This window comes from Ahaetulla prasina, chromosome 2 (assembly GCF_028640845.1).
Source record: "Ahaetulla prasina isolate Xishuangbanna chromosome 2, ASM2864084v1, whole genome shotgun sequence".
NCBI classification, from domain to species: Eukaryota; Metazoa; Chordata; class Lepidosauria; order Squamata; family Colubridae; genus Ahaetulla; species Ahaetulla prasina.
In genome coordinates, this window is record NC_080540.1 from 91574619 (window position 1) to 91602473 (window position 27855).

A 27855-nucleotide genomic window follows, 5' to 3' on the forward strand; every position below is an offset into this window, starting at 1 on the left:
GTTCCAAGTATTAATAACTGTTACAGAAGTCATATTTTCTGCAATCAAGATTGAAGCGGTTAACATTAAGTTTAAATCTATTGTTTGCTCTTGTATTGTTGTGATTGAAGCTGAAATAGTCTTCAACAAGAAGGACATTGCAATAGATGATTTTATGAGTTAAACACAGGTCTTGTCGAAGGCGGTGGAGTTCTAAGTTTTCTAAATTCAAGATTTCAAGTCTGATGGCATAAAGTATTTGTTGTATTCAGAGGAGTGGAGAACCCTTCTTGTAAAATATTTCTGGACACGTTCAATTGTATTGATATCTGAAATGTGGTAATGGGTTCCAGACAGGCGAACTGTATTCAAGAATTGGTCTAACAAATGTTTATAAGCTCTGGTTAGCAGTGTAGTGTTTCTGGAGAAGAAGCTACGTAAGATTAGGTTTACAACTCTTAAAGCCTTTTTTGCGATGTAATTGCAGTGGGCTTTGGCACTTAGGTCATTGGATATGAAAACTCCAAAGTCTTTAACAGGGTGGGGGTCATCTGTAAGGTAATGTCCATCGAGTTTGTATTTAGTGTTTAGATTCTTTTTTCCAATGTGTAAGACAGAGCATTTGCTGGTTGAGATTTGGAGTTGCCAAGTTTTTGACCATTCTGACCATTGCCTATCTGTCAATAGTATCCAGATCTATCCTTGTAGAAAGGCTGAATCTCAAAATCTGGATGAGGAGATTTACATGGAGCTCAATAATTTAACAGTTCATTCATTCTTTGACAAAGGTGCAAAGATAATTATTTCCTGGGTTTCAAAAAGTCATCCTGGAATGAAGAAATGAAATCCAGCTTTATAATTTTTAAATGGCATTTAAGCAAACTGCCTCCATCAGTCCATTAAAATAAAATCTGATGCCAACTGTGTGGTTTATTTTTTATTTAATGCATGTGTTTTATATTGCGTGACCAGAGTCTATCATAAAAATATGTGTATGTCTAGGCATGCATGAGCAAGGCAGAAAGGAAACTTGATTTATGGTTGAAGCCTATCTTTTAATTTTGGAATGAAGTCACCCTCTCAGAGAGAGTAGTGACCCCAAAAGATAGGAGCAGCTTCCAGAAGGATTTCAAGAAAGAAAAGCAAACTCACTGCAGTTTTAGCTTCTGTTTTGAACCATTTCTTTCGAGGCCAGATTTCATGCTTCCATTCCTTTTAAAATTATTGTATTGAATAATGCAAGTTGCCTATTATTCAGATTTTTCAGTTTTCTTAGCTGAGGAATAAAATGTTCCCAGAAAGGAGATGGAATGAAGGTTTGTGCACCTCATAAGGGCTGAAGTGCATTTTAGGTCCAAATGATTGTGCTATTCAGGACACAGTAGAGTTTTGTTTCACTATAATATTGTCCCCAAGGAGATGGTTTTACTGACTCCCATAGTAATAAAGGTGATCCTTATTGAATGTCCTCATTTAGCAGCCACAATTGGGAGCGGCAACTTAATCATTAAGTGAAGCAGGTTGCTTACTAGTGGCTAAATGAAACTACAGTAAGTGAAACAACTCTGCTAGGATCTTACTTCAGCTTTCCTTTGCTTTGCAGACCTGCAAGGTTAGGTCATAAAGTTACTTTGTCATCTCTGTTATTATTGTGGACAGTTGTTAAATAGAATAGAATAGAATAGAATAGAATAGAATAGAATAGAATAGAATAGAATTCTTTATTGGCCAAGTGTGATTGGACACAGAAGGAATTTGTCTTTGGTGCATATGCTCTCAGTGACCATAAAAAGACAAAATACATTCATCAAGAATCACAAGGCACAACACCCAGTGACAGTCATATGGTACAATAAGCAATCAAATCATACTAAGAAATTATCAATATCAACATAAATCATAAGGATACAAGCAACAAAGTTACAGTCATGCAGTCACAAGTGGGAGGAGATGGGTGACAGGAACGATGAGAAGATCAATAGCAATAGTAAGGCAGCCTAATGTGAATAGTTTGACAGTGTTGAGGGAATTATATGTTTAGCAGAGTGATGGCGTAAATAAGGCAATCGCTAAACAAGGACTACTAGTATTACCAAAATCTGTTTGCTATGTAAATTTTCTGGAAATTAGAGTGATATGTTTGGAATAGGCTTTAATAAAAAAGTAAACATGCCCTCAAACAGAGCTTAGTTCATGGTCCTTTCATCCATGACTTGGCAAGGTCATGGAACTGGTTTGGGCCTAAACATTTGCTTCTGCTGCTGCTGAGCACGTCTCTTTCCCCAAATAGGCAAGTACAAAACGTTTCTCTTTTGAACCAAACCTGGGAATATAAGTAGCAGAAATGTCCCAGACTCTGAACAGCATGTTAGAGCTGCTCTCTATCATATCATAGACAAGTCCCAGTTCCTCTCACATCTTCCTGCTGTCAGAGTCATGCTCTCAAAGATATTTGCTACTTGTGGTCCCTCAGATCAAGATAGGGGTGGAATAAACTAATAAATCTCTTGCAGAATCAAGTTACTTGGAAGCAATTTTCTTTCTTCATCTTTATTTTTCCCCTTTGATATATCAGTTCAAGGCACAATATGTGAGAATGTTTCTTTCTCTGGATGCTTTAATACAGCGGGTTTTCTGAAAGAGAGGAAGGAAGGAACAGCAGGTCCCAGTTGATAACAAAAGACAGAAATTCTGGCTTTTTCTGACAGTTTCTCTAAATTCATAAAATAAAATCTAAGCTGCTTTGAGGAAAAGAAGATTATGAATGATATATATTTTCCTTTTATTTTATTTTTTGGCAGAGTCACAGTTGAAAACCATTTCCCTGAATTCTGAAGCTGTAGAAATATTATCAATAATATTTAAAAGAAGAGATTATCTCCACTCCTTTAAAATGTTAAGGCAACTTGCTGATTAAGGGGACCCAAATGGTGCATTCAGCTATTAGCAGCAGTGCAGGATGGGAGAACTGCACAAATCTCTTCTTGACTGCTCAGTTTGTCTCTAGAATGAATGGTGGGCTTCTTGCAGAGTTGTATGAGCATGCTGAGTCAGCATTCCTGATTCTCTTCAGCTTCTCTCCCTCTCTTTCTCTCTCTCTCCCCCTCCCTCCCTCCCTCTCCCCCCTCCCTCTCTCTCTCCACAATTCAGATTTTAAAGCAACTTATTTGCATCACACTAGGATAGGCAGTTGTTTGAGATGACTCCTATCACAGTGAATGAGGAAGATTCTAAGAAAATCTTTCATAACTTGGGTCTCACCAAACATGTGGAACAACAAATGTGTTCTTGCTAGCCAGTCTTCTGTTGAATAAATTAAAAAAAAATTTAAACCTACCTATTGATGCAGTACTTATTCACCAGAGATTTTCAAAGAAGAGATTTGTCTGAAATGGTATTGGGTCTCCTGCTTGAGCAAGGGGTTGCACTAAAAGACCTCCAAACTCCCTGCCATTATTCTGGCTTGTTTGTTTTTTATTCTGCTGGTGAAGTGCCTCAAAACTTGCCTTATACACTTTATAGAACCCTTCTTTAATCCAGTTTGTAAACTCCTCTAATTTACCTTATTACTTTTCCACCCTGAATTTTCCCAGCCAGGCAAGTATGATATGTTTCTCATAGGAGTATACAGTAGGTAGGGAAACCTCACAGATCTTGTATAATATATTGATCTTCAAGGTAGCACTCATGGTTTTCCAACCATGCCTGGGAATTTGGAGAATTAAAGTCTTAATCTATAGTATTATTAATGCTACATTATTATTATTATTATTATTATTATTATTATTATTATTATTATTATTATTATTATTATTATTAATCTGTAGTATTGTAGGATGGTAGGTCAGGGCTACGTACATAGAATCATCTATTACAATATCCTTCCTGTCGAAGACTACTTCAGCTTCAATTGCAACAACACACGAGCACACAACAGATTTAAGCTTAATGTTAACCGCTCCAATCTTGATTGCAGAAAATGCTTGGAATACACTACCTGACTCTGTGGTCTCTTCCCAAAATCCCCAAAGCTTCAACCAAAAACTGTCTACCATTGACCTCACCCCATTCCTAAGAGGTCCGTAAGGGGTGTGCATAAGAGCACAAGTGTGAAATTAGAAGTAAAGAATATAAACTGCAAGCGTTTGCAGATGATTTGGCTTTTATCATTGAAGAACCACTAGAGAGAGGACAAGCACTAATTAAGGAATTAGAAAGATATGGATCTGTAGCAGGGCTGAAAATTAATAGACAGAAAACGAAACTTCTACCGAAAAATTTAACAGAACCACAAACAATAGAACTGGAAAGATCACTTGGACTTCAAACAACAAGAAAAATCAAATACTTAGGGATATGGTTGACAGCGCATTGTAAAGCAATAAAGGAGAATAACTACAACAAATTATTACAAGAAACAAAAAAAGATTTAGAATTGTGGAAGAAGATGCAGCTGTCACTATTAGGAAGAATAGCAGCCGTAAAGATGTCCATACTACCAAAATTCCTATATTTGTTTCAGACTGTTCCAGTCAAATTAGAAAAGATCTTTTTTAATGACCTTAATAAAACAATTGGAAAATTTATTTGGCAGGGAAAAAAACCTAGAATAAAAATGAAATATATACAGGATATGAAGAGCAGAGGAGGATTTGGATTACCAAATTGGGAATTATATTATAGTGCAGCAACACTAGTTTGGTTAAAAGACTGGATTAATTTAAAGAATAAAAGAATACTAGCTATAGAAGGCCACGACCTACAGAGAGGATGGCATGCCTTCCTGTGGGAAACAGGCCATATGAAACAAAAATATTTCCACAGACATTTGATTAGAGATTCCCTAATAAAAAATTGGATTAAAGTTAAAAAGAAACACTATATAAAAATCCCAATTTGGCTATCCACAATGGAAGCGATGATTCACCCAAATAATTTAGATTTGAATAAAATGCTAAAATATAAAGATCTATTAGATATTCATGGAAAATTAAAAACACTACAGGACCTCCAAGAACAAGGACTACGGGTTGACTGGTGGGCCTATCTTCAGTTACAAAATCGATACAAACAAGATATAAAAGAATATGGAATATATCTTAAACCACAGCAATTAGATAAAATTTTACTAGGGCCAGACAAAAAAAATATTACCCAAATTTATAAATACTTGCTAGAAGTAGAATTGGAAGAAGAAGTAGTGAAAGGATGTATGATTGCATGGGGCCAAAATATTGGACATAACATAAATTTATCAGATTGGGAGAAAATATGGAACAGAAATTATAAATTAACAAAATCAGCAGCATACAAAGAAAATGCATATAAAATGTTCTACAGGTGGCACCTGCCCCCTTTGAGACTAGCGAAAAAGTATCCCAAAATGTCTCCCATATGCTGGAAATGTAAAATAAAGATGGAACATATTACCATATGTGGTGGTCCTGCCCGAATCACGTAAATATTGGTTAAAAATTAAAAGTGGCTACAAGAAATTACGAATGAACAATTGGATCTAGAACCCGAACTTTTTTTATTGGGGATTTTAAAAAAAATACTTGAAGAGTATAAAATATTTAATACTACATATATTAACTGCTGCTAGGATGGCCTTTGCTCAATGTTGGAAACAGCCATGTGTGCCCTCAGAGAGACTTATTATACAAAAGATTATGAATTGCGCAGAAATGGACAAACTAACTCTGAGTCTGAAGGGTAAAGAGACATCAGTATTTTATGGTATATGGGAACAGTGGTATGGATGGATGGAAAGGAGATAGGAATATTTAGTTACTAAGCATAATTAATAGATAAAATAAGAATACAAATATGTAGAATTTAATGTTTGTCATTATTGCACGGATTATTGTCAGATGAAAAACACCACAAATAGCTGTTAAATGATATAAGCTTTTCTTTTTCCTTTTTTTATGCTTTTAATGTAAAAAAGTTCAATAAAGTATATTTTAAAAAAAAAAGAGCACAAGTGTGCCTACCGTTCCTGTCCTATTGTTTCCTTTCGTTATATCCAATTAATATAGTTATTACATACTCATGCTTATATATATGCTTATATATTGAATAGTTATTTCATGCTTATATATACTGTGTGACAAAATAAATAAATAAATAAATAAATAAATAAATAAATAAATACTGGCTCTCAATATGCTTCCTTATTAGCCCATTTTTATAAATTGTAAACAGTTATTTACTAATCATGATATCCTTCTATCAACAGATTACATGATCTGGAGATTGCAGGGGAGGCTGATGGAAAAAGTGTTTATCCATACTTTTAGGGTTGTTGGTTTGTTTTGTTTTTTTGGTGCTGTAGCTCATAAGCAAAGTTGAGAAGGCCAAATAGCCTGAGGGAGAAACTCAATAAATTATAAATTGGTCATGAATCCAGAAGAAAGTCTGTAGCCTCTGACAGCCAATGTTGTTGTCACAGAGGAGACAAAGAATTCCAGACTGGCTGCTTTTGCCAAGGCATCTAGTTTGTGGATTTTTTTTAAAAAAAAAGTTTGATTAGCAGCTGATAGGATGATTTGTTAGAATGTTTACAGAACAGCCATGAAAGCAAAAGTAATGTAGTCCACTGAGATTTTGAGACTTACGTATATTGTGCAGTGGTTTCTGTTGAGAACTGTTATGTCCTTCCATGCCCTTCCTGCAGTTCTGGCCTTCCAACTGAAAACAGAAATTAATCTGGCCATGAAAATCTGCTTTCTATTAAGACAAACTAGCCCACTTTGTCCTTCCAGATTGGCCAGGGCTCTCCAAAGCCTGAAGCACACTGCTTTGTTTAACTGGAGATGTTAGGGATTGAACCTACAAAGCCAATGTTCTCCTCCAAGAGCAACAGGGTTCTCATATATGATTTACCTCTCCTTTTCTCCCATCATTTACAAATGGGTAGCAGAGTGTATGGGGTTGCATGTAGAAGGTTGAAGTCTGGATGCCAACTCCCCCCCCACCCAAAGTTGTAAGTATATAATATTAGGAAGAATCTTTTTGAAAGAATTGGGGATGCTGTCTGAAGACAGTGCCAGGCAAAAGGGTCAAATTCTCTAGCAAGATAGATGATAATGTCCTTATATTCATATGATTTGCAGTCAGGATCCAGCATGGCTTAAAATATTTGTCATTGACTTGCCTCTGTTCTGCCTGTTTGTTAATGAATTCACTGGTTATGAATCAGAGTTGAAAAATTGCATTTTATAGCCCACCTTGAGGGGAATGCTGGAACCTGTCTGTGGAGCATCGGTTCAGGCATGTTTGAGCAGGTAATGAGAACAATAATCAGGAATGAAATTCAGCAAGTTCTGACAGGTTCTGGAGAACCAGTAGCGGAAATTTTGAGTAGTTCGGAGAACCGGCAAATACCACCTCTGGCTGGTCCCAGAGTGGGGTGGGAATGGAGATTTTGCAATATCCTTCCCCCAGGAGTGGGGAGGGAATGGGGATTTTGTAGTATTCTTCCCCTTCCATGCCCACCACACCATGCCCACCAAGCCACACCCACAGAACCGGTAGTAAAAAAAAATGAATTCCACCACTGACAAAAATGTAATCTTATCTCTCCCATTTTAACTACAATCATGTTTCTCCCCTGGTATCTGGGCAGTTGTAGATTGCTAAACCTACTGAGGATTATCTGTTTATAAATCCACAGCTATCCCCAACAAATTGCAGCTTTCTTAATTCTCAGGAGAGATTGAATAAGTATTAAAGGTGTTTAAATCAACAGGGTAATTATGCTCCCCTTGGGAAAGCACACATTAAAACAACTATCAAAATATTCTTCTGCAGCAGCCTGAAATTAGCTAATCACTTTAAATATAAGTATTTCAGTATTATTGTCTGTTATGTCCTGATGTCAGGTGAAAGCAACCCAATCCACGTTTGTAGGATTCAACCTATTTTATTGTATCCTGCCTATAATACAGGAATTGTCCCAAACTGCTTGCCTTCCCTTGGGAGCAGATAGAGAAGGTTCGGAGGGAGGGGGTATTAGCAGTGCATCTCTTGTGGCTGTGCAAGGATTCAAGGCTAATTCCCTGCTTGAGTCCTTTCCCAATACATGCCTTGGTTTGTAGAGAGGGAGGGAGGGAGAGAGGGAAGGAGAGGAGGATCACTATAATTTTCATTCAAATAAATTTCATGGCCAAATATTATTTCTTGATCTTTCTAATCTGGCATCAAGCTGCACATCATTCTATTGGAATGAACATCATATATTTGCAAAATGATTATAAATTTACTGAGTTCTAACCTGAATGCTAAGAAGAAATGAGAAACAGAAATCTGTTGCATTACTCTTCTAGAAAAGATGGTGTGTGGTATTGAGTTGAGTTCCCAATTCAGGAACGGTGATGCAAAAGATTATTAGTGAGCATAGTGAATACTGGAGCAACCTTCAGCTCAAAAACGCAAGCGTACACACACACACACACACACACACACACACACACACACACACGACAAAGCAGGGGAAAAGGAATTTTCCCAAACATTTTTGTTTATTGTAAATTCTTCTGGAATCCCTGTGGAGAAATTTCTCACTTTTTCTGGACAAAAACTCTTGTTTCATAATATTATTCTCAATCTAGCAGAGAATGGACTTTTTCTTTTTACCCAGAGTAATTTATCTAGTAGCCATAAATCATACATCTAAGACCGCTATGTTATTCAAGGACAATCTAATGGAAGCCCTCCATATTTTTAGGTCAATTCCAAGACTGTTGCATTTACAACAAGCCATAAACTATGTTTAATTTGTATTTTGCACTAAGGCATGATTTATTTAAACACTGTTATCTATTTTTCCATATCCTTGAACCAGAGTTTTACCTCAAAGCTTATTACCTGTTATCTGATTTATTCCCTATTCTCTAATGTTGCTTTTACACTGCATAACTTTGACCTGCAGAATTGATCTCCCTAACTGTATAATTTGAACCACCAACTGGGAGCTGGAACGTTGCACACAGTACTCTTCTGTTGTGCCCCTTTACCTCAACTCTTTCAACTTAATTGTTGCTCCTGCTGCACAGAGAATCAAATCGTAGAGGAGAATCGCTATCATCATGATGATCACAACCATCACCTTTGTGATCATAGTGAAATGGAATCAATGACATTCTCTTCAAACCTGCCTATAGGGGAGAGAGAGGGAGGGAGGAAGAGAGAAGGACGGAGAGGGAGGGAGGAAGGAAGGAAGGAAGAAAAGAGAAAGAAAGAAAGAAAGAAAGAAAGAAAGAAAGAAAGAAAGAAAGAAAGAAAAAACTGTAATCCATCCATTGGGAATACGCCGATGGATAACTTCCACAGGCATATTCATAGTTGGAATTGGGACAAATTTCTCTTCTGATCCGACAGAGACGATGCCCTATATGTTTAGCCCGCTTTACAAAGTGATGAGCCTATTTATTAGCTATGTTATTCTCCCAATGCCATAACAATGCTTTTCTGTCCAGTATAAATAATGATTGGCAGAATATCTAATTTTCTAAAACAGCTACGTGTCTATTATCCCGACCGCTGGCATAGTATATAGTGGGGTTTTTTTTTAACTGAACCCTGCTAAACTGCTGTCCTCAGTACTGCTGTTGTAAAAAGTTCATGCTTTCATTTCATTGTCTCAATGTTTTTGGTGGGGTTGAATTTCATTTCCCTCTGACCTGCTGTTTATAGTTTCTTTCTTTCTGTGTGTTTATCCATATAAATGGGCATGTGCATTTGTGTGAGGATAATTTTTTCCAAATCTGATGTAGAAAATTCTAGTTCACAGGTATTTGTCCCAGCTTCTCGCAGCCTGTTCCCCTTTTGACTCAGGAACTGTATAACTTCTGAACCAAAGGTTCAAGAGGCAACTGGACTTTCTGGTTTTTCTTTCTTTTCTTTTCTTTTCTTTTCTTTGAAGACATTTCGCTTCTCATCATCTACCTCCAATCTACAACACAGTCCTTTCAGCCGTTCCAAGAAGGCTCCACACCAATTTGCATCACTCAGGTGACCCTGATGACAGAGTTAAACCTCCAGGTGACTTTAACGACCCACTTAAAAATGCAAATGACCAGCTGTCTGCAAGGGATATAAATCCTTCTGTTCCCCACTATCCAGTCACAGCTGAAGAAGCTTCTTGGATGAGAAGCAAAACATCTTCAAAGAAAAACCAGAAAGTCCAGTTGCCTCTTGAAAAAGCACCTTTGGGACAACTGTGACCTGGATCAGGGGTCTCCAACCTTGGCAACTTTAAGACTTGTGGACTTCAACTCCCAGAGTTCTTGCAGAACTCTGCAAGTTGAAGCCCACAAGTCTTAAAGTTGCCAAGGTTGGAGACCCCTGACCTGGATGACTGAGAATTTCCATCGACATATAACTTCTGAAATGAAGCAAGCTGTATGAAACTAGGTTTATAATTTTATGAGCCTTGAACATGCCAGAAGACTTGTCTTTGTTACAATCCACTCCAAAACAGCCATCTTTCTGGAAACTATTGGGAAATATTTTAATTGTGTAACTTACCCTATCAAGCTTCCTTTTCGTAAGTTGCCTGGAAGGTTTCTAATGGGTGACTAAAACTAAAACTAATAATTACTTGAAATAAAATTAAACTTGAAATCTTGCCATTCATTTCTTCATTTTCATGAACTTCAAAAAAACCTTTTAGCTATGCATGGCTCCAAATATTATGTTCAGGTTTAATAATTATTATTATTATGAATAAACCATAATTTTATTCACCGGCTCTAAAGCCATAAAGCACTCTAAGCTATAAGGTATGATTTACAAACCGTGATTTGGTTTGCATCATACTCAGCCACAGTTGTTATAATTAAGATCAACTGTATGAACTCAACTTTATTTGTTTATATTTAGAACTGATAATCAAATAGGTAGATTTGCTTTTTAGATTAGCTTCTGCTTTTTGTTGTTGATCAATCATCAACAATTAAGGAAGCAAGCAGTCAGCAAGCAGCTATCGCTTGGTCATGAAGTCCTTGGAAAATATATTCAGATGTCATCATGTCATCATGTGTCTGTACCTACAAAGATCAGAATAGTGCAAGCCAGGGGTGAAATCTAAATTTTTTTGGCCACCGGTTTTGTGCACGTGGCTTGGTGGGCCTGACTTGGTGATCGTGTGACTGGGTGGTCGTGGCCAACATGACGTCACTCATGTCACTCTTTCTTTCTTTCTTTCTTTCTTTTTTCCTCTTTCTTTCTTTCTTTCTTTCTTTTCTCCTTCCTTCCTTCCTTCCTTCCTTCCTTCCTTCCTTCCTTCCTTCCTTCCTTCCCCCTTCCTTCCTTCTTCCTTCTCTCTCTCTCTTTCTCTCTTACACACACACACACAAATACACACACCTGGTCTGAGCAATGGCTGCTGTGGGAAAAGAAAGAAAGTACTCTGGGAGGGCAGGTGGGCGGCCCGGCCTGGAAGCAGTGCATCCCCCATCATGGGTTGGATGCAGGCAGCGGGACCCAAGGCGGAGGGGAAGGCAAGCGGGCATAGGGGACCGCTGGAAAGGCAGCATGGAAGGCAGGCAAGCATGGCAGGACTGCGGGCCGTGGACCGGTTGGGGGCGTAGCCAGCCAGCCATTGCTTCTGTTTCAGCAAATTTCCACTACTTATTCACCCGAGCCAGTCCGATCTGGTAGCATTTCACCCCTGGTGCAAGCTATGGTATTCCCTGTGACAATCTATGGAAGTGAAAGTTAGACTTTGAAGAATCTGGATAGGAAGAGTATTTATGCTTTTGAACTTTGATGTTAGAGAAGACTTCTGATAATACTTTATATAGTCAAAAAAGCAAACCAATGGATTATCAAACAAATCAACCCAGAGTTCTCATTTGAGGTACAAATGAGAATTTTATCTGCTTGGATACATTTTGCAAAGATCTAGCTCTCTAGAGAAGGCTGTAATAAGAAGAGAGAAGGAGAAGATGATCAGCACAAATTGGTTGGACCCAGTTACAGTATTGATTAGTGTACTGTTGGAAGACCTAAAAGACATGTTAGGGATAGGTTGTCTTAGAGACTATCTATCTATGCAGTCAATAAGAGATGACACTGATTTGATGGAACATAATCAACCAATGTATACATCATTTTCCATTGTAATATGGAGCCTTGTTTGTGAGGAAGGGATTTGTGAAGACTTAGCAATTCTCAGAAATACTTAATTTTCATCTTAAGTAATAAACAAACAAACAAACACATCCCACAGCTGTGTTAACAAAAGCATGAGAGAGTCACAGAATGGTTTATCTCTTTGTTCACTAAGATAAAGCATACTTCTAGGTTTATTCAAACATTTCATAGTATGCACGTGATGCTAAAATGCTGTAGGATGAGAGGCAAAGGCAGTCAAAGGCACCCATTCAGTCTGAGTCTTCTAAGAAAGCTGGTGCTAGGCAAGAATGGTTGTTTCCCTGCTCTTATACCATTGACGACAGAGCCGTGGTGGCTCAGTGGTTAGAATGCAGGCTATTCCACTACTCACTCCAGGAGTTCGATTCTGAGCGGCTCAAGGTTGACTCAGCCTTCCATCCTTCCGAGGTTGGTAAAAAGAGAACCCAGATTGTTGAGGGCAATTTTCTAACTCTGTAAACTGCCTAGAAAGGGCTGTAAAGCACTATGAAGCGGTATGTAAGTCCAAGTGCTATTGCTATTCAGAAACTTGAAAAGGTACAATGACTTTACAATCCATAAACTTATGAGGCAGGTGAGTCTTATACATCACTATCACCTTTTTTATAGTTCTGTATCACTATTCATCCCCAAAACTAATTGAATAGGAAAAATTTTCTTAACTAATAAGTAAATACAGATTATAACCTAAGCATAACAAATGTGCTTTTTTTCTTTTCTGCCATAATCTTTCATGTTCTTTCTGGTGTTGGGGAAATAAAACAATATTTCAAAATGTCACAGCTAGCATTTTATTTCCAAGGTTTTCATTTAATACAATGTTGCAGCTTGATTGTTAGGTAAATATGCTATTATTACGTAGACTTTTGAATTAAAAGTTTTGAACATATGGCTTTATCCAAACTATTGTCGTGTTATACGAATATTTTCATGTTCTGTTGTAGGTTAATGAAATCTATCATGACGAGTCTTTAGGTGCCCATATTAACGTTGTCCTGGTAAGAATCATCTTGCTGAGCTATGGAAAAGTAAGTATAATTTTAGTACCAATTTTAAACAGTGATTGATATATATTTTCATCATTAGCATTGTTTTCTTTGTAAGACTATGTCTTGTGATAAAACAAACTGCGAGTAGACAGCAGTTTGGAAAATGATGCTTTCATGAGCTTCCCAATCCAGAAGGCCAGAGAAGACCTCCCAAAAACCTTCTGGAGTGTCTTTCAGGTTTTCAACAACTTCTGGCCACAGTTTGCTTTTTACTTTTCTTCAGCCTCAGGTGATCAAAAGCACCATTGCCAATTGCATCAATTGGATGATGATGGCAGTCATGCTCATTATTACTTTAAGAATATATCACATATATTGTTCAATATAACCCAGACATTCCATAGTTGCATAGCAACTAGATTCTCTATGTTTAGAGAATTTGTTAATACAGTGAATTAGCTTTCAACAGAATAAATAATTGTCAGTTAATTCAAGCTAGGAATTTTAACAATGTCGTTCCTTGAAATTGTTTATAACATATTTTTATGACAAAGAAAATGGACAAAGTGCATGTTAATTAGGCCCAACTTCCAGCATTATTAATAGTGGCTTTTTGAAAATATTCAGTGAGTTGAAAATAAACCAAATGTGCTTGCTACTTGTCTTAATGCTTCTAAAAATCAGTTGCATTCATCCACTGTGTACTTAATAATGGTAAGAGGTGAAGCTGACAAGGTGGGAACTCATATTATGTAGACCAGAAATTCATTACACTACACACTACACACTCTCACAAACGTACTAACATCCAATGGATTCCAGAGAAATAAGATTACCAAACTAATCCAAAAAGAACCCCCCACTAAAATCCAAGACAGAGAACAAGAAAACGGCACAGCCCTCCTCCCATATATAAAAGGCACCACAGACAGAATCAGCAAGATCCTCCACAAACATAACATCAAGACAGCATTCTGCACAAACCAAAAAATATCCACCATCCTAAGAAACCCCAAAGACAAAATTGAGTTAGAAAATCAAGGAGTATATGAAATCCCATGCACCACCTGCCCCACCACATACATCGGACAAACCAACAGAAGAATAAGTGCACGCATTGAAGAACACAAGAACTCAGTCAAAAAAGAGGAACCAACTTCTTCCCAGTCCAACACCTTAAAGCCACAGGACACGATATTGACTTTAAAAAGACCAGAACTATCTCCAAAACTGAACACTTTAACAACAGAATAATCAGAGAAGCCATCGAGATAGAAAAACGCCCACACAGCATGAACAAACGAGATGATACCTCCCGCCTACCAGCCATTTGGAAACCCGCCCTTATTGACAAACGAGTCCCTAACACGAGGAATGACACCAGACCCACACTCACGAGGTCCACACAGGATGTCACCACCACACATCCACCCAGAAAGCAGACCCAAACCCACACTGATCAGGAAGCATGACCAAGGACCAGAAGCCAGACCGCAGCTGCAACATTAGCCATTTCAAACCCCTCCAATCCATACATGCAGCAGACTGACACCCACTATGAAGATGTAGCACGACCATGACCACGAAGCCAAACAACAGCAATGCAGCTCACCAGCTCAAATCCCCCTGCAACTCAGACTAATCTGAGCACAACCAAGCCCCCACCCAAACAGGACACACCCCCAGCCAATCAGAGCACAAAAAAACCCCATCCAATCAGAGCACAGCCAAGCTCCCACCCAATCAGTTCAAACCCCCACTAGCAGTTAAAAAGGAAGAAACAGCTGCAATCACACATTGCTCCCAGAAGCACGAAGCTGAAGCCTGAAGATGACGAATGAGACTTCGTCGAAACGTCGCCAAGACACTTCCAATTTTACGCGGGAGAAAACCCGAATAACCAAAGACCTACAGAAATTCATTATGTATATATTAAGCAGATGTATTCTATTCTCAAGGCTTTATGGTTATTTGTACTATTGCTGCAAGATGATGCAAAATTTGTTTAAGTTTTCCTTGGCTAAGGAGTACTTTGAATTATGCAGCAAATTAAAATTTAAGACCCTGAAAAATCAAAATAACTTTCTTGGTTTGCAATGGTTCATCAGCTTTCTCTCTCCATTAATCTCTAGAATAGTCTGGTGAGATCTAGTCTTTAGTTCACAAAGAACATGGAAAGAGATTGGTTTCAATTTCCTAAACTCATCACAAAATTTTACACATAGTGTCGGTGAACCTTCTTTCATAATTCACTTTGTATATCTTGGAATATTTTGCCAAAACAGACAAATCAAAATTTGAGATTTCTACAGAGTTCCAAGTAAGACAGGTGTATATTTTCTAAAGTTATTTTTAATGTACTTTTGAATAGTTTCCAAAAGTTTTCCCATTCCTTAACCATATTGTTTCAAAACATATATAATATATAATATTGCTGTTGTCTTTTGGAATAAATGTTTACAGAGCACAGAAACAGAGTAAGACAACAAAGAATGACATTGGGGGAAAAAAGGAAACATAACTAAAACTACATTGTACACATTCCATTTGCTGTAACTCCCTATAGCATTCTATTTTTCTAAGCAAAGCTTACTTACATTACACCCATATGTTAATTCATATCTTACGGTGAGTTTTTTTCTTTAAATTTCTTGTCCATCTCTTTCTCCCCCGAAGATCTCATCAATTTCAGAATAATAGAGTAACAGAGTTGGAAGAGACCTCGGAGGCCTTCTAGTCCAACCCCCTGCTTAAGCAGGAAACCCTATACCATTTCAGAGAAATTGTTGTCCAATCTCTTCTTTAAAAACTCCAGTGAATAACTAATGTCATCCTCAGGATTGGAGATAGGTTTTTTTCCCAGTTGCCCCTTTTTCTATGCAATAGCATTCCCCAGGAGATAGGGATGGTCACTAATCTGGGTTTTAAAAAGTCATTGAAAACTGGCTTTTTAGTAGGCCTTAGAGATGGGAATGTTGTGAGTAGTTGTGAACTCTTAGATCAAATATGCTTTAATGTTTATTACTTTGTATGTAGACATTTGAGAAGACATCTGTTTAATCCAGTGGTGAAATTTGAAAATTTTCCCTATCGGTTCTGTGGGCGTGGCTTAGTGGGGGGGGAGTTTCCTGTAACTGAGTGGGCATGACCAACTTGACATCACTTACAGCCACGCCCACTCAGTTACATGACCCCTCCCAAGCCATGCCCACAGAACCCAGTAGGAATTTTTTTTTTAACCTTCTTCCCACGGCTGGCTGCCAGGGAAGGCAAGCCAGGGCTGAGCAGGCTTCTTGTAGCGAAAGTTAGCGGAGCCGCTTCCCTTCTTAAATGCGCCACCACCATTGCTGCCCTGTTCCATGCACCAGCCGCGCCTGCACACACCGTTGCCTGCTGCTGCTGCTGAATGATGAATGAATAAATAAACGGTGTGTGCATGCATGGCTTACTTTTGGTGAGCTGAGCAGGCGAGGTGACTGGTGAGGCAAGTAGCTGGGCCACGTGGCGAAAGGAACTTATATAGGGTGGAAGTGGGCGGGTGGGCCCTGCAGCCGGAAGCCCCAAGTGGCCGGAAGCGGCGAGTGAGCCAGAAGGGGCAAGCAAGCAAGAAGAGGTGAGCGAGCGAGCAGGCGGGCGGGCATGGGCGGATTCACCAGGGATGATTGTTACCAGTTTGGCGAACCGATGCCAATCATCCCTATCGGTTCATCCGAACTGGTCTGAACCAGTAGGATTTCACCCTTGGTTTAAACTATATATTTAAAGAGTAATTTATAGAACAGTTATTCCCATACGTTCTTGGGTATCCATATGATTCAATCACATTTTAAGTACTATCCCATCAATCGAGGTTTTTACATAACACTTTTTAGTAATATAGAAAAGATATTAACTAGGTAACCAGCGTTAGTTGTATCCATGTCATAATAATAGCATTCCTTACTGAGAATAAGAATAGAAATTGGTAAGTTTGGACAGTTTTGATTTAAATACTCCAAGTGCAATTAAACCCCGCTTTTATATAAAATGTGCTTACGCTATTTTATGCAGGCTATGTATGACCTCTAATCTATAAAGGATTCTGGACATAAAGGAATAAATGACTGCATTTAATAATTGCATTTAGAATCACAAAAGTTCAGTGAATATTACTGAGGGAAAATAAAATATTATTCTTATAAGTTTCTCTCTATCACTCCTTTTCACCTCTGTTCTATATAATTACTCAGTTTTATGAAATAGGGAACAAGCAATTTTTTTAAAAAAAAAATCTAAATTACACATTTTTTTTCAGATGTTCCTTTGGCTTATATTTACTCTGGATGTACTATTTCTCCTACGCAGATATAATACAGTGATATTAGAGAGAAGCATCTAATAAAACATTGCCATTAGATATTGCTCACAGTACTTTGAAAGCAAAATGCCAATTTGCTCGCTGAGTTTGTTGATGTTGGAACTGTTGATTCTGTTACCATGGTACCAATAATTGTTTTTCTTTTTTTGTTTTTCTCCCCCTACCCCCCACCCCTTTCACAATAACTTGCCTAGCTCATATGACAGCGGGAAATAATCTAATCTAAGTAAATAGTTTGAAGGAAAATATTTTGAAATGCATTTTTGGTTGCATTCACTTTTGACAGCAAATGAACATACAGTATTTCAGATTGCCTCATACAGGCATGCTGTGTTACTTTTAAATTTGTTAACTTAACAATGTCCATTTATAAATCTAACAAGATAACCATTTCATCCCCAGTAGGTATAGATGTGTAGAATTGTCAGAAGTTACAGCTGGAGCACCATCTAATGGATGTCTCTTGAAAGTTTCCTTTTTGAGCTTATATAAAAATGTTGCTTCTTGGCCTTTTGGTTAAGATCAAGTACAGCATTCATCAGACAAAATATTTAATTTATTTTCTGACATTAACCAATATTGAATAATCTGTTAGTACTGTTCTCTATCAGTAAATCCAATCTCTGGTTGTGAATCTTTATTTAGTCAGGCAGTGTTGTTAGAAGAAATATCCTTTTGGATTCAGTTCCAAGTAGGGAAAAAGACACTGGATTCATGGAAGTTGCTTGGAAAGAAGATTTAATGATGAACAGGATCACATGCCTTGGAGATCTTGGACGAAAAAAAGGGAAGAGATGCTGAGAGTCCCTGGGTTTTACACCCTCTCTGGCTTTGAACTTCCTGGGGCACAGGAAGAGTATCCTGATTGGTTGCTGTCAGAGGTCATAGCTAGCCTTTTAGGTTGTCCGTGTCTTAAGTTTGGTTGAATCTTGTTGGGTGGTGCAATGGAGGGCAATTAAATGCTCTGCCTGAAGGAGGTAGATCTTTGTTATGTAGAATGGACTGGCTCAGGCCTTAATGGCCCACTAACAAAGGTGGGGGAGGCGTTCTGCTTCCTTTTTAGGGGAAATATTCTGCCCTTTTAATATTTCCTAAAATATTCCATTATCTAGGAGAGTGGGGGTTTTTAACCAGTGATGGGATTCAAATAATTTAACAACCGGTTCTCTGCCCTAATGATTTCTTCCAACAACCAGTTCACCAAACTGCTCAGAAAGTGGTGCGGACCAGCTGAATCCCTCCCAAAATGGTGCGAACTGGCTGAATCCCATCACTGGTTTTAACTTCCTACAGTGTCATCAATGGCCCCCATTTTAACATTCTTTCATAAGGCCCTGAAGACCTGGTTTTGCCAACAGACTAGGGGAATCCAAAGTGGAATGGAGCCCATCAAGTGGGTTGTTTGATTGCTTGTTGTCACCGGGGATGGGGTGGGGGTTATTGTTTTTATTCTTTTTATATTGAGGTTTTTAATTGAGTGGACTGTTGGTATGTACAAAGTGCAATTGGTCAAATTAATTTTGAAAAAGGCAGTAGTTATGGGAAGGCTGCTGCTTTTAAAGATGAAAGGAGAGGGACATTTTTGCAGGGATTGTCTTCTGCATAAACTGACTGGTTTGTCAAAATTTTGCCATAGAGTTTATGCCATATAAACCTTATAAACAAACAAGCAAACAAACAAATAAATCCAGAAACACCATCATTAAACTTAAGCTCAAAGGCATTTCTGCAAATATATTTTAGGCAAGAAGGGAAGTAATGCAGATCAACTCATTGAGGACTAAATGTACTTTGTACATGAAACATTGACTATAAAGGAAGTGAGAGAGAAAAGGTAAATGACAGAAATGGAGCCTCCTACAAAAGGGGCATGATTGCCTGGAATGATGAACAGAAACAGTGGAGTCATATTTTTTTTATGTCCTCGCATCCTGGACATAAACTGTTTCAACCACTACCCTCAAAACGACGCTATAGAGCACTGCACACCAGAACAACTAGACACAAGAACAGTTTTTTCCCAAAGGCCGTCACTCTGCTAAACAAATCAACACTGTCAAACTATTTACTGAATCTGCACTACTATTAATCTTCTCATAGTTTCCATCACCAATCTCTTTCCATTTATGACTGTATGACTATAACTTGTTGCTGGCAATCCTTATGATTTATATCGATATACTGACCATCAATTGTGTTGTAAATGTTGTACCTTGATGAACGTATCTTTTCTTTTATGTACACTGAGAGCATATGCACCAAGACAAATTCCTTGTGTGTCCAATCACACTTGGCCAATAAAAATTCTATTCTATTCTATTCTATATATTTTTTTGAACTCTCGGCAAAGTATGAATTCTTACTTTTTAGCAATACTCCCTTAAATGGTCCGTGAACAAAGTCTATAAAATGATACAATCCAACCTCATTGAAAGAACAATATTAAAAGTATCATTAAGCATAATAAATAGAAGAGACACATGAAAACAGCTTTTTTTCACCAGTACAAAGATAACTGGACTCAGGAAGGAAGGCGAGCAGGAGAAACAATTTTTTTCTAAACAATTTCCCCGCCCCACCCAAATGACAGCAGGGCATTTAACTGAAAGGGATTGCAAAAGATCTTCTCTTGCTAACCTCGCATCATATTTTAGTGGTTTCCTATGAATTTTGAAAACAGATGTTTCAAGTTAGAGACTGTAGAGATGAGATGTGCTCCTTCAGGCAACCATTTCAGAATGTCCAAAATCTATGTTACAGATCAAATACACTTTCTTAAAGAATGGGGATAATGTGGCCCTTTAGTTATTTTTGTCAACTGTCTGACCACAGCAATCAAGATCTGATGGAAGTTTTCTGCTAGATTTTAAAGGCAGGCCAACCTGAAGTACTGTAATCTAAGCTGGAGGTCATCAGAGCATCCTTGGCAGGCTCTTTCTTTCAGATGCTGCAGCTGTTTCGCCAAGCAACTTATAAATCAAGCAACAGTGCCAAATTCATGGGCAACTGTTCTCTTAGAAAGGCATAATAGATTGGACAAATCTACTTGTGCCAAATTGATTGGTTCACCATTGCTCCTCTGGGTTTATTTTTTTTTCTCTTCCTTTTCCTTTTCTATTATCTCCAGGACTTACTAAGCAACAGCCAAGAATTCCATTTGAAATGTGTTTACTATAGCGGGAGACACCCATCTGTATTATGTCTGTGTCACTTTGCCTGTCTTCAGTCAAAATTCCACTTTATCTACTTTTAATATTATTTTACGAACTCTGAGAATTGGAGGCCAATCAGAGCAGGTGGCACAGCCTAAATAAGCAAATAAAATTTTAAATGTATGTTGATACCTTTTAAAAGTGATTAGTTTTTCCTGAATAGTATCTATGTTGTTTTGTTTCATTCCCTCGTTCCTTTTAGCCTGATCATAATGATTAGTTTCATAGCATAATAAACGTTTTAAAATTAATTTTAGGAAACTCTTGGAACACAAAGAGGAATATGATCCTGTTAAAATGTGTGGATCTCTCCAGATTTGTTTATGTTACAGTTTCTCTAGGTATATCAGAAATGTGTTAGTCACTCAGAGGCATGTTTTACTTTTATCTGAAATTCTTACCCTGCACTAATTGATAACAACAGCATAGAGTGCTAACAGTTCCATCAATAGCTAGTCAGATTTGATGCACTAGATTCTAATGTCTCTTTCACTCCGCATTATTTCTCAAGCCTGAATTTATTATCACTTTCAAGCCATCTTACATGATCTCCCAGACAGACAAGCTCTGCTTGAAAGTGATAATAAATTCAGGGATCATTCATTCACAGGATCCTTCCTTTACATCAAATGAGAATAAACTGTTATAAAATTATAATTTTAATATAAAAGGAGGAAATTGTTACATGCATGACTGAAGTTTTATTATTTAGTTTGAATGAACTGTAAATGTAAACTCAATCAAATGTACTTTTTATCCTAGTTTCCCTCTCGTTAATTGTGGAAGTGTTGCTCTTGGCAAACGACACCACTAAAAAACAACTGTAACTTTTAATTTTAGAAAAAAATCTTGAAAAAATTATGTGTTCCAGCTTTACAATAGCTGAAAGTTATTTGTTAGGGAAAACATAAATGTAATTCTAGACCTATTAATGTTCTATTGTTACTTCATACAAAGCTATGAATCATAATTGTGTAGTTTGTGTAGTTTACTTTTTTTTAAAGTCTGTTATATCAAAACAGATGTGATTCTCAATAGGACCATATTTTCAAATCCAAAACATCCACAACAATATGAAATTCATACCATAAAGTGTAAACTATAATAAAATACATTTTAAAGTATATTTTTACTGCTAAATCCTTATATCTAAATTATAGGACTGTGTAGACCATTGTGTAGACCATTGTGGGACGCGGTGGCTTAGGGGCTAGGACGCTTAGCTTGTAGATCAAAAGGTCGGCAGCTCAGCGGTTCGTGTAATGGGGTGAGCTCCCCCTACTTGTCCCAGCTTCTGCCAACCTAGCAGTTTCGAAAGCACGTAAAAATGCAAGCAGAAAAAATAGGGACCACCTATTTGGTGGGAAGGTAACAGCGTGCCGTGCACCTTTGGTGTTGAGTCATGCGGGCCACATGACCACGGAGACATCTTCGGACAGCCCTGGCTCTTTGGCTTTGAAACAGAGATGAGCACCACCCTCTAGAGTTGGCAATGACTAGCACGTATGTGCGAGGGGAGCCTTTACCTTTACCTTTACCTTTTTTATTTTAATTTGTCACAACAGTATACACAAGCATCAACATAAAACAACACATCATATAAGCATATATATAAGCAAAAGTATGCAATAACTATATTAATTTGATATAATGAAAGGAAACAATAGGACAGGAACTGTTAGATTCGGGCAATAACGAGGCAGGAGACCAGATGAGTGACAACAGCTCTTTAGTTTATAGTGAACCCAGCAAAGAACGTCCGGCAAAACCCCTCTTTATATACAGTTTTCTCCGGTGCATTAACCAATCAGGAACGTGCAAGTTCCCGCCTAAATTTCCCTCCAAAACTCTTAAAGATACATTACACTCCTCCCCTCCCAGAACGCATTGTAACCATATTTACATAACATTAACATATTATTTCTCTACGTAGTCACGCAGGTAGGCTGGGCGTTTCCTAACTCGCTCAGACCTGCGCACTTCATTCTTGGGGAGTGAGTCGAGCTGTCCGGAGGGACTGTGAGTTCCTCCAAGCTCCTCCTCTGGGCTATCCAGCCCTGGATTATTTGCAGAGTTGTCCCTGCAGTCCTCCTGAGGGCCCGGTTGGCGTCGCTGGACTTCGTCGAACTCAGATAAGTCCCTCGTTTGCCCCGGGTTTGAGTCAGCTGTGAATTCAAACATTGGATAGTCAGGGCCTGGCTGATTTTTGTCTCTGTTACTTGCTAGTCTTTTGCGTATTTGATCTATGTGGCGTCTCCATACCCGGCCATCCTCCATATCCACAATATATGATTTCGGACCGGTTACCCCTATAATCGTTCCTTTTAACCAGGTTGGGCCTTCGCTTTAGTGGTGTGCCCACACCTGGTCCCCGACTGTCATTTCCCTCGTTTTTCCTTGTGTTCCCTTGTACCCGTCTGGGGTGTATGTGGGGTTTAGTCGGTCTAGTTGGCACCTGAGTTTCCGTCCCATTAATAGTTCCGCCGGGCTATGGCCAGTTGCTACACAGGGGGTTCTGTGTTGGACTGCAAGGAAAGTGTCTATCTTTAATTGCCAGTCGCCCGGCCTTATTCTAGTGAGCGCCTCTTTGGCGCTCCGAACGAAACGTTCTGCAAGTCCGTTCGTCGCCGGGTGGAAAGGCGCCGAGAGGACATGTCTGATGCCCTCCTCCGCTAGGTACCCCTCAAACTGTGTTGCCGTGAATTGCGGGCCGTTATCGGATACCAGGGTGTCGGGCAACCCATGGGTGACGAATAGGTGTCTCAGGACTGAGATAACGGCTTCTGCTGTTGTGGATTTCATTAGGATAATCTCTAACCATTTCGAAAAGGCATCGACTACGATTAAAAAGGTTTGCCCATGAAATGGCCCAGCAAAATCTATGTGAATCCTAGACCATGGCCCCTGTGGTTTCTCCCATTCCCTGATAGGGGCCGTGGGGGGTAGTGGCCTCGACTCTTGACAGGGTTGACATCTCCCTATCTCGTCACTAATTTCATTGTCCATCCTGGGCCACCACACATAGCTCCTTGCTAGACTCTTCATCCGAACTATACCCGGGTGGCCCACATGCAACAGTTCTAGTACCTTTTTCCGTAATTTTTCCAGAATAACCATCCTATCCCCCCATAACAGACACCCCCCTTGAACAGATAATTCTTCCGTTTCTTCAAAGTCCTGAAACGCTCCGCGTAGCGGCCATCCCTCAACACCCATCCAATCACAGTTCTTATGGTAATGTCCTTGTAAGACACCCTTGCCACTTCCTTGGAAGTGACAGGGCCAGCGTCCCAAGAGTCAATCAGTAGGATGGGTATCCCTGGGGCTGGATCTTCAATAGTCTCTGGTAATGGGCATCTGCTCAAAGCGTCCGCATGCCCCATCTCCTTTCCCGGGCGGTAGATCAGCTTGTACGAGTATGCCGCCAGGAAAATAGTCCATCGAGTTAGTCTGGGTGACAGTGCCACGGGCGTGGGGCGGTCGCCCGCTAACAGGCCCAACAGGGGTCTGTGGTCCGTTACAATTTCAAAGTCTCGGCCGAATACATATTCATGAAATTTTTTCACCCCTGAGACTATAGCCAAAGCCTCCCTATCCAGCTGGCTGTAGTTCCTTTCAGCCGAAGACATTGTTCGGGAGTAATATGCTATAGGGGCTTCTGTTCCATTCGGTAACCTATGGCTGAGCACAGCCCCCACCCCGTAGGGGGATGCATCGCAGACCAGGACTAATGGCAACGTGCCGTTGTATTGGATGAGGAGGCTATCACTAGACAATAGGTTCTTTACCCCTTCAAATGCCCTATTTTCCACTTTCCCCCATGACCACGCGGCATTCTTAGCCAGTAGCTTATGCAGCGGTTCGGCTATTGTCGCCTTGTTCTTGAGAAACACCGCATAGAAGTTGACCAGACCCAAAAACGCCTGCAACTCCGTTTTATTTTTAGGGGCTGGGGCCTTCCTGATGGCCCTCACCTTGCTCTCCGTGGGGTGAATCCCTTCCCTATCTATTCTGTAGCCCAGGAATTCTACGGATCCGACCCCGATTTGGCATTTGTTTAGCTTAACTTTAAGCCCGGCAGACCGGAAAATGCCCAAAACTTTCCTCAGTCGTACCCTTAGTTCCACTAGATTTTCGGCTGATACCAAAACATCGTCAAAATACGGTACCACCCCGGGTAGACCCTGCAATAGTCGCTCCATTAGATTCTGGAACAGCCCTGGGGCTACACTCACCCCGAATTGGAGCCGGGTGCATTTGAATGCGCGGTGTGTGACAATGGTTTGCGCTTCGGCTGTGCTGCTATCTACTGGTAATTGCTGATAGGCTTGAGCCAAGTCTAGTTTGGCGAAAACTTGCCCTTGTCCCAACGAGTGCAGTAAGTGTTGCACTACTGGGACGGGGTATGCACTCTTCTGCAATGCTTTGTTTAACGTTGCCTTGTAGTCAGCACAAATCCGGACTGACCCGTCCGGTTTGACTGGGGTGACTATAGGTGTTTCCCATTTTGCGTGATCAACGGGCACTAGTATTCCCTGGTTTACTAGTTTGTCCAGTTCCCGGTCAATCTTGGGCTTTAGGGCGAATGGAACCCTCCTAGCCTTCAACCTGATGGGGGCAACCTGGGGGTCTAAATTGAAGGAAATAGGGGTCCCCTCGTACTTGCCCAAGCCATCTTCAAAAACGTCCTCGAACTCCTTCAGCAGTTCACTCTTGAGGTCGATTTCGCTACGGAACACCCCGGTCACTCCCATGCCCAAAGCCCGGAACCAGTCAAGTCCAAGCAAACTTGGTAAGGTTCCGTCGACTATGGTGATTGGCAGGGTTTTCTTGAACTGTCCATACTTGACTTGGACTGACGTTCCCCCTCGCACAGGAATTCGGTTTCCTTGGTAGTCTTGAACTCGTATATGCTGGGACTGTAACCTGCGCTTCGCGATGGCTGGCAAGTCCCTCTTGAGGGTGTCCCATGACATCATTGTGATAGATGAGCCGGTGTCCACCTCCATCTTGCAAGGTACCCCTTCAACGTGTACCTTTGTAAAAATCTTTTTTTCAAGCTGCGTCGATGCTAGGGCTACTCTTGCTGAAGTCTGGTTTAACTTCGCGCCCTTTTTGAATGGACCAATCCCGGGCCGCTTTGCGGTTCCCGCGCTCTGATTGGTCGGTTTGAATTTTTGGCGGGAAGGTTGGGGGGCTCGACAGGCCTGCGCTATGTGACCCTTCTTTTCGCACCGCCGACACGTTGCGTCCTTGAATTTGCATTGTTGTCGTTGGTGTTGGCCCCCGCAGCTCATACATTCACTCCGGTCCTCTTTCCCCGGCTTCTGGGTGTGGAAAGCCTCTTCCTCTTCCTCACCTTCCGACTCGGCCTGGACTTCCTCGTTGTGGACCGGAGTTGCTTTTGCTCCGGCTCCTGGCGCCGTCGGCTTTTGCAAAGTTTCTGCCGCCTTGGTCGACATCTCATGAGCCCTAGCCTCGTCCAGCGCTAGGGCCAGGGTTAGGTTGCTCTTGGACAGCAGCCGGCGTTGTAATCGAATGTCTCTTACCCCGCAAATGAGTTGTTCGAGTAAGGAGTCCTCCAAATCTCGGTACTCACAGTGATTTGCGGCTTTTCTTAGCGCTGCCATGTACACGCTTATCGACTCGCCCTCTCGCTGTACCCTCTGCCTCAACTCGAACCGTTGCACGAACTTTGAGGGTACTGGGGCGTAATGCGCTCGAAGTGCCGTTTGCAGCGTCTGCCACGGTACCGACTGTACCGGCGTTGGCTCTGATAGCGACTCTGCGGTGTCGAAGACCTCTGGACCGCAATGGCTCAGGAAGTATGCCCGCTTCCTGTTGTCCGAAACTCCTTGTAGTTCGTTTGCTTCGAGGAAACACTCGAAACGAGCCATGTATGACCCCCATTTCTCCTTTGCTGGGTCGAATGGCAGTGGCGGCGTGTAGCTGGACATCGCTACTCTCCGTCCTTGAAACTGGCTGGGTTCGCGCCTTTTTTCCCGATCTCACTGCCTACATCCCACCTTCATCGCCAGTGTTAGATTCGGGCAATAACGAGGCAGGAGACCAGATGAGTGACAACAGCTCTTTAGTTTATAGTGAACCCAGCAAAGAACGTCCGGCAAAACCCCTCTTTATATACAGTTTTCTCCGGTGCATTAACCAATCAGGAACGTGCAAGTTCCCGCCTAAATTTCCCTCCAAAACTCTTAAAGATACATTACAGGAACGGTAGGCACTTTTGTGCTCTTATGCACGTCCTTTATAGTCCTCTTAGGAATGGGGTGAGGTCAATAGTAGACAGGTTTTGGTTGAAGTTTTTGGGATTTTGAGAAGAGACCATAGAGTCAGGTAGTGTGTTCCAAGCATTAACAACTCTGTTACAAAAGTCATATTTTCTGCCTTAGACCATTGAAGATGCTTCACTTCCAAACAGAATTGTTTGACCTTCTCTTCCAGTTCTCTTTAAAATTTTGATTTGAAGTGGCCATGCCACATTGATTTAGGCATTAAAAGGGGATTTTTCAACATGTGCCAATGCCAATTTGTCAAATTTATATTAGGCCAGGATGGCTGATCAGATCCATTTGACCCATTTCAATGGTTGGATCTGAAATGTTGAAGCAAATCAATGATTTTTTTTTTTACTTGTGGGTTTACTTTGAAGCAGATGCCACAAAAGGATATAAGTCATTTGTACTATAATTGTTTTGACATCTTCACCTTTCGGGTGAAATCTAGTATCTGTTTTTATCAGACATATAAATAATATTGTGATTTTTGCTATGATAAGATTGTTGTCCTACTAATATGGTTTTCATAGGTAGAAGATTAGAGTTCACATTTTTTAAAAAAAAATCTGGAAGGTTTTTTTATGCTGCTATTAGGAATTCAGTTATAACATTTCATGTGTAGTAAGGTTTGAAGTAATAAATATTTGTTTTTTGGGGAATATGACATTATGTTTGAAGACGCAGTAGTGACGGTTAGAATCCTTTCATTTGCCTGATTTTCTTCGTTTTCATTTTTTCAGCATGTAACCCTGAAATGTACAGTTTTTCAGGCATCCCCGTAAGAAGTCTGCTTTCTGCATTCTTTTACTAAGTCTATCTAGAGGGAGTGAGAAATATTATCTAGATATATGTGTTTTAGT

General features: G+C 39.9%; 1 protein-coding gene across 2 annotated transcripts in view; it reads left to right on the forward strand.

The window, feature by feature from the left end:
* ADAMTS2 (ADAM metallopeptidase with thrombospondin type 1 motif 2) overlaps nucleotides 1–27855 on the forward strand; it is a 347966-nt gene that overhangs the window by 228655 nt on the left and 91456 nt on the right. For both annotated transcript variants that reach the window (XM_058173814.1, XM_058173815.1), the window contains exon 5: nucleotides 13086–13169. In XM_058173814.1, the coding sequence (XP_058029797.1) occupies nucleotides 13086–13169 (84 nt within the window). The remainder of the gene's footprint in view (nucleotides 1–13085; nucleotides 13170–27855) is intronic.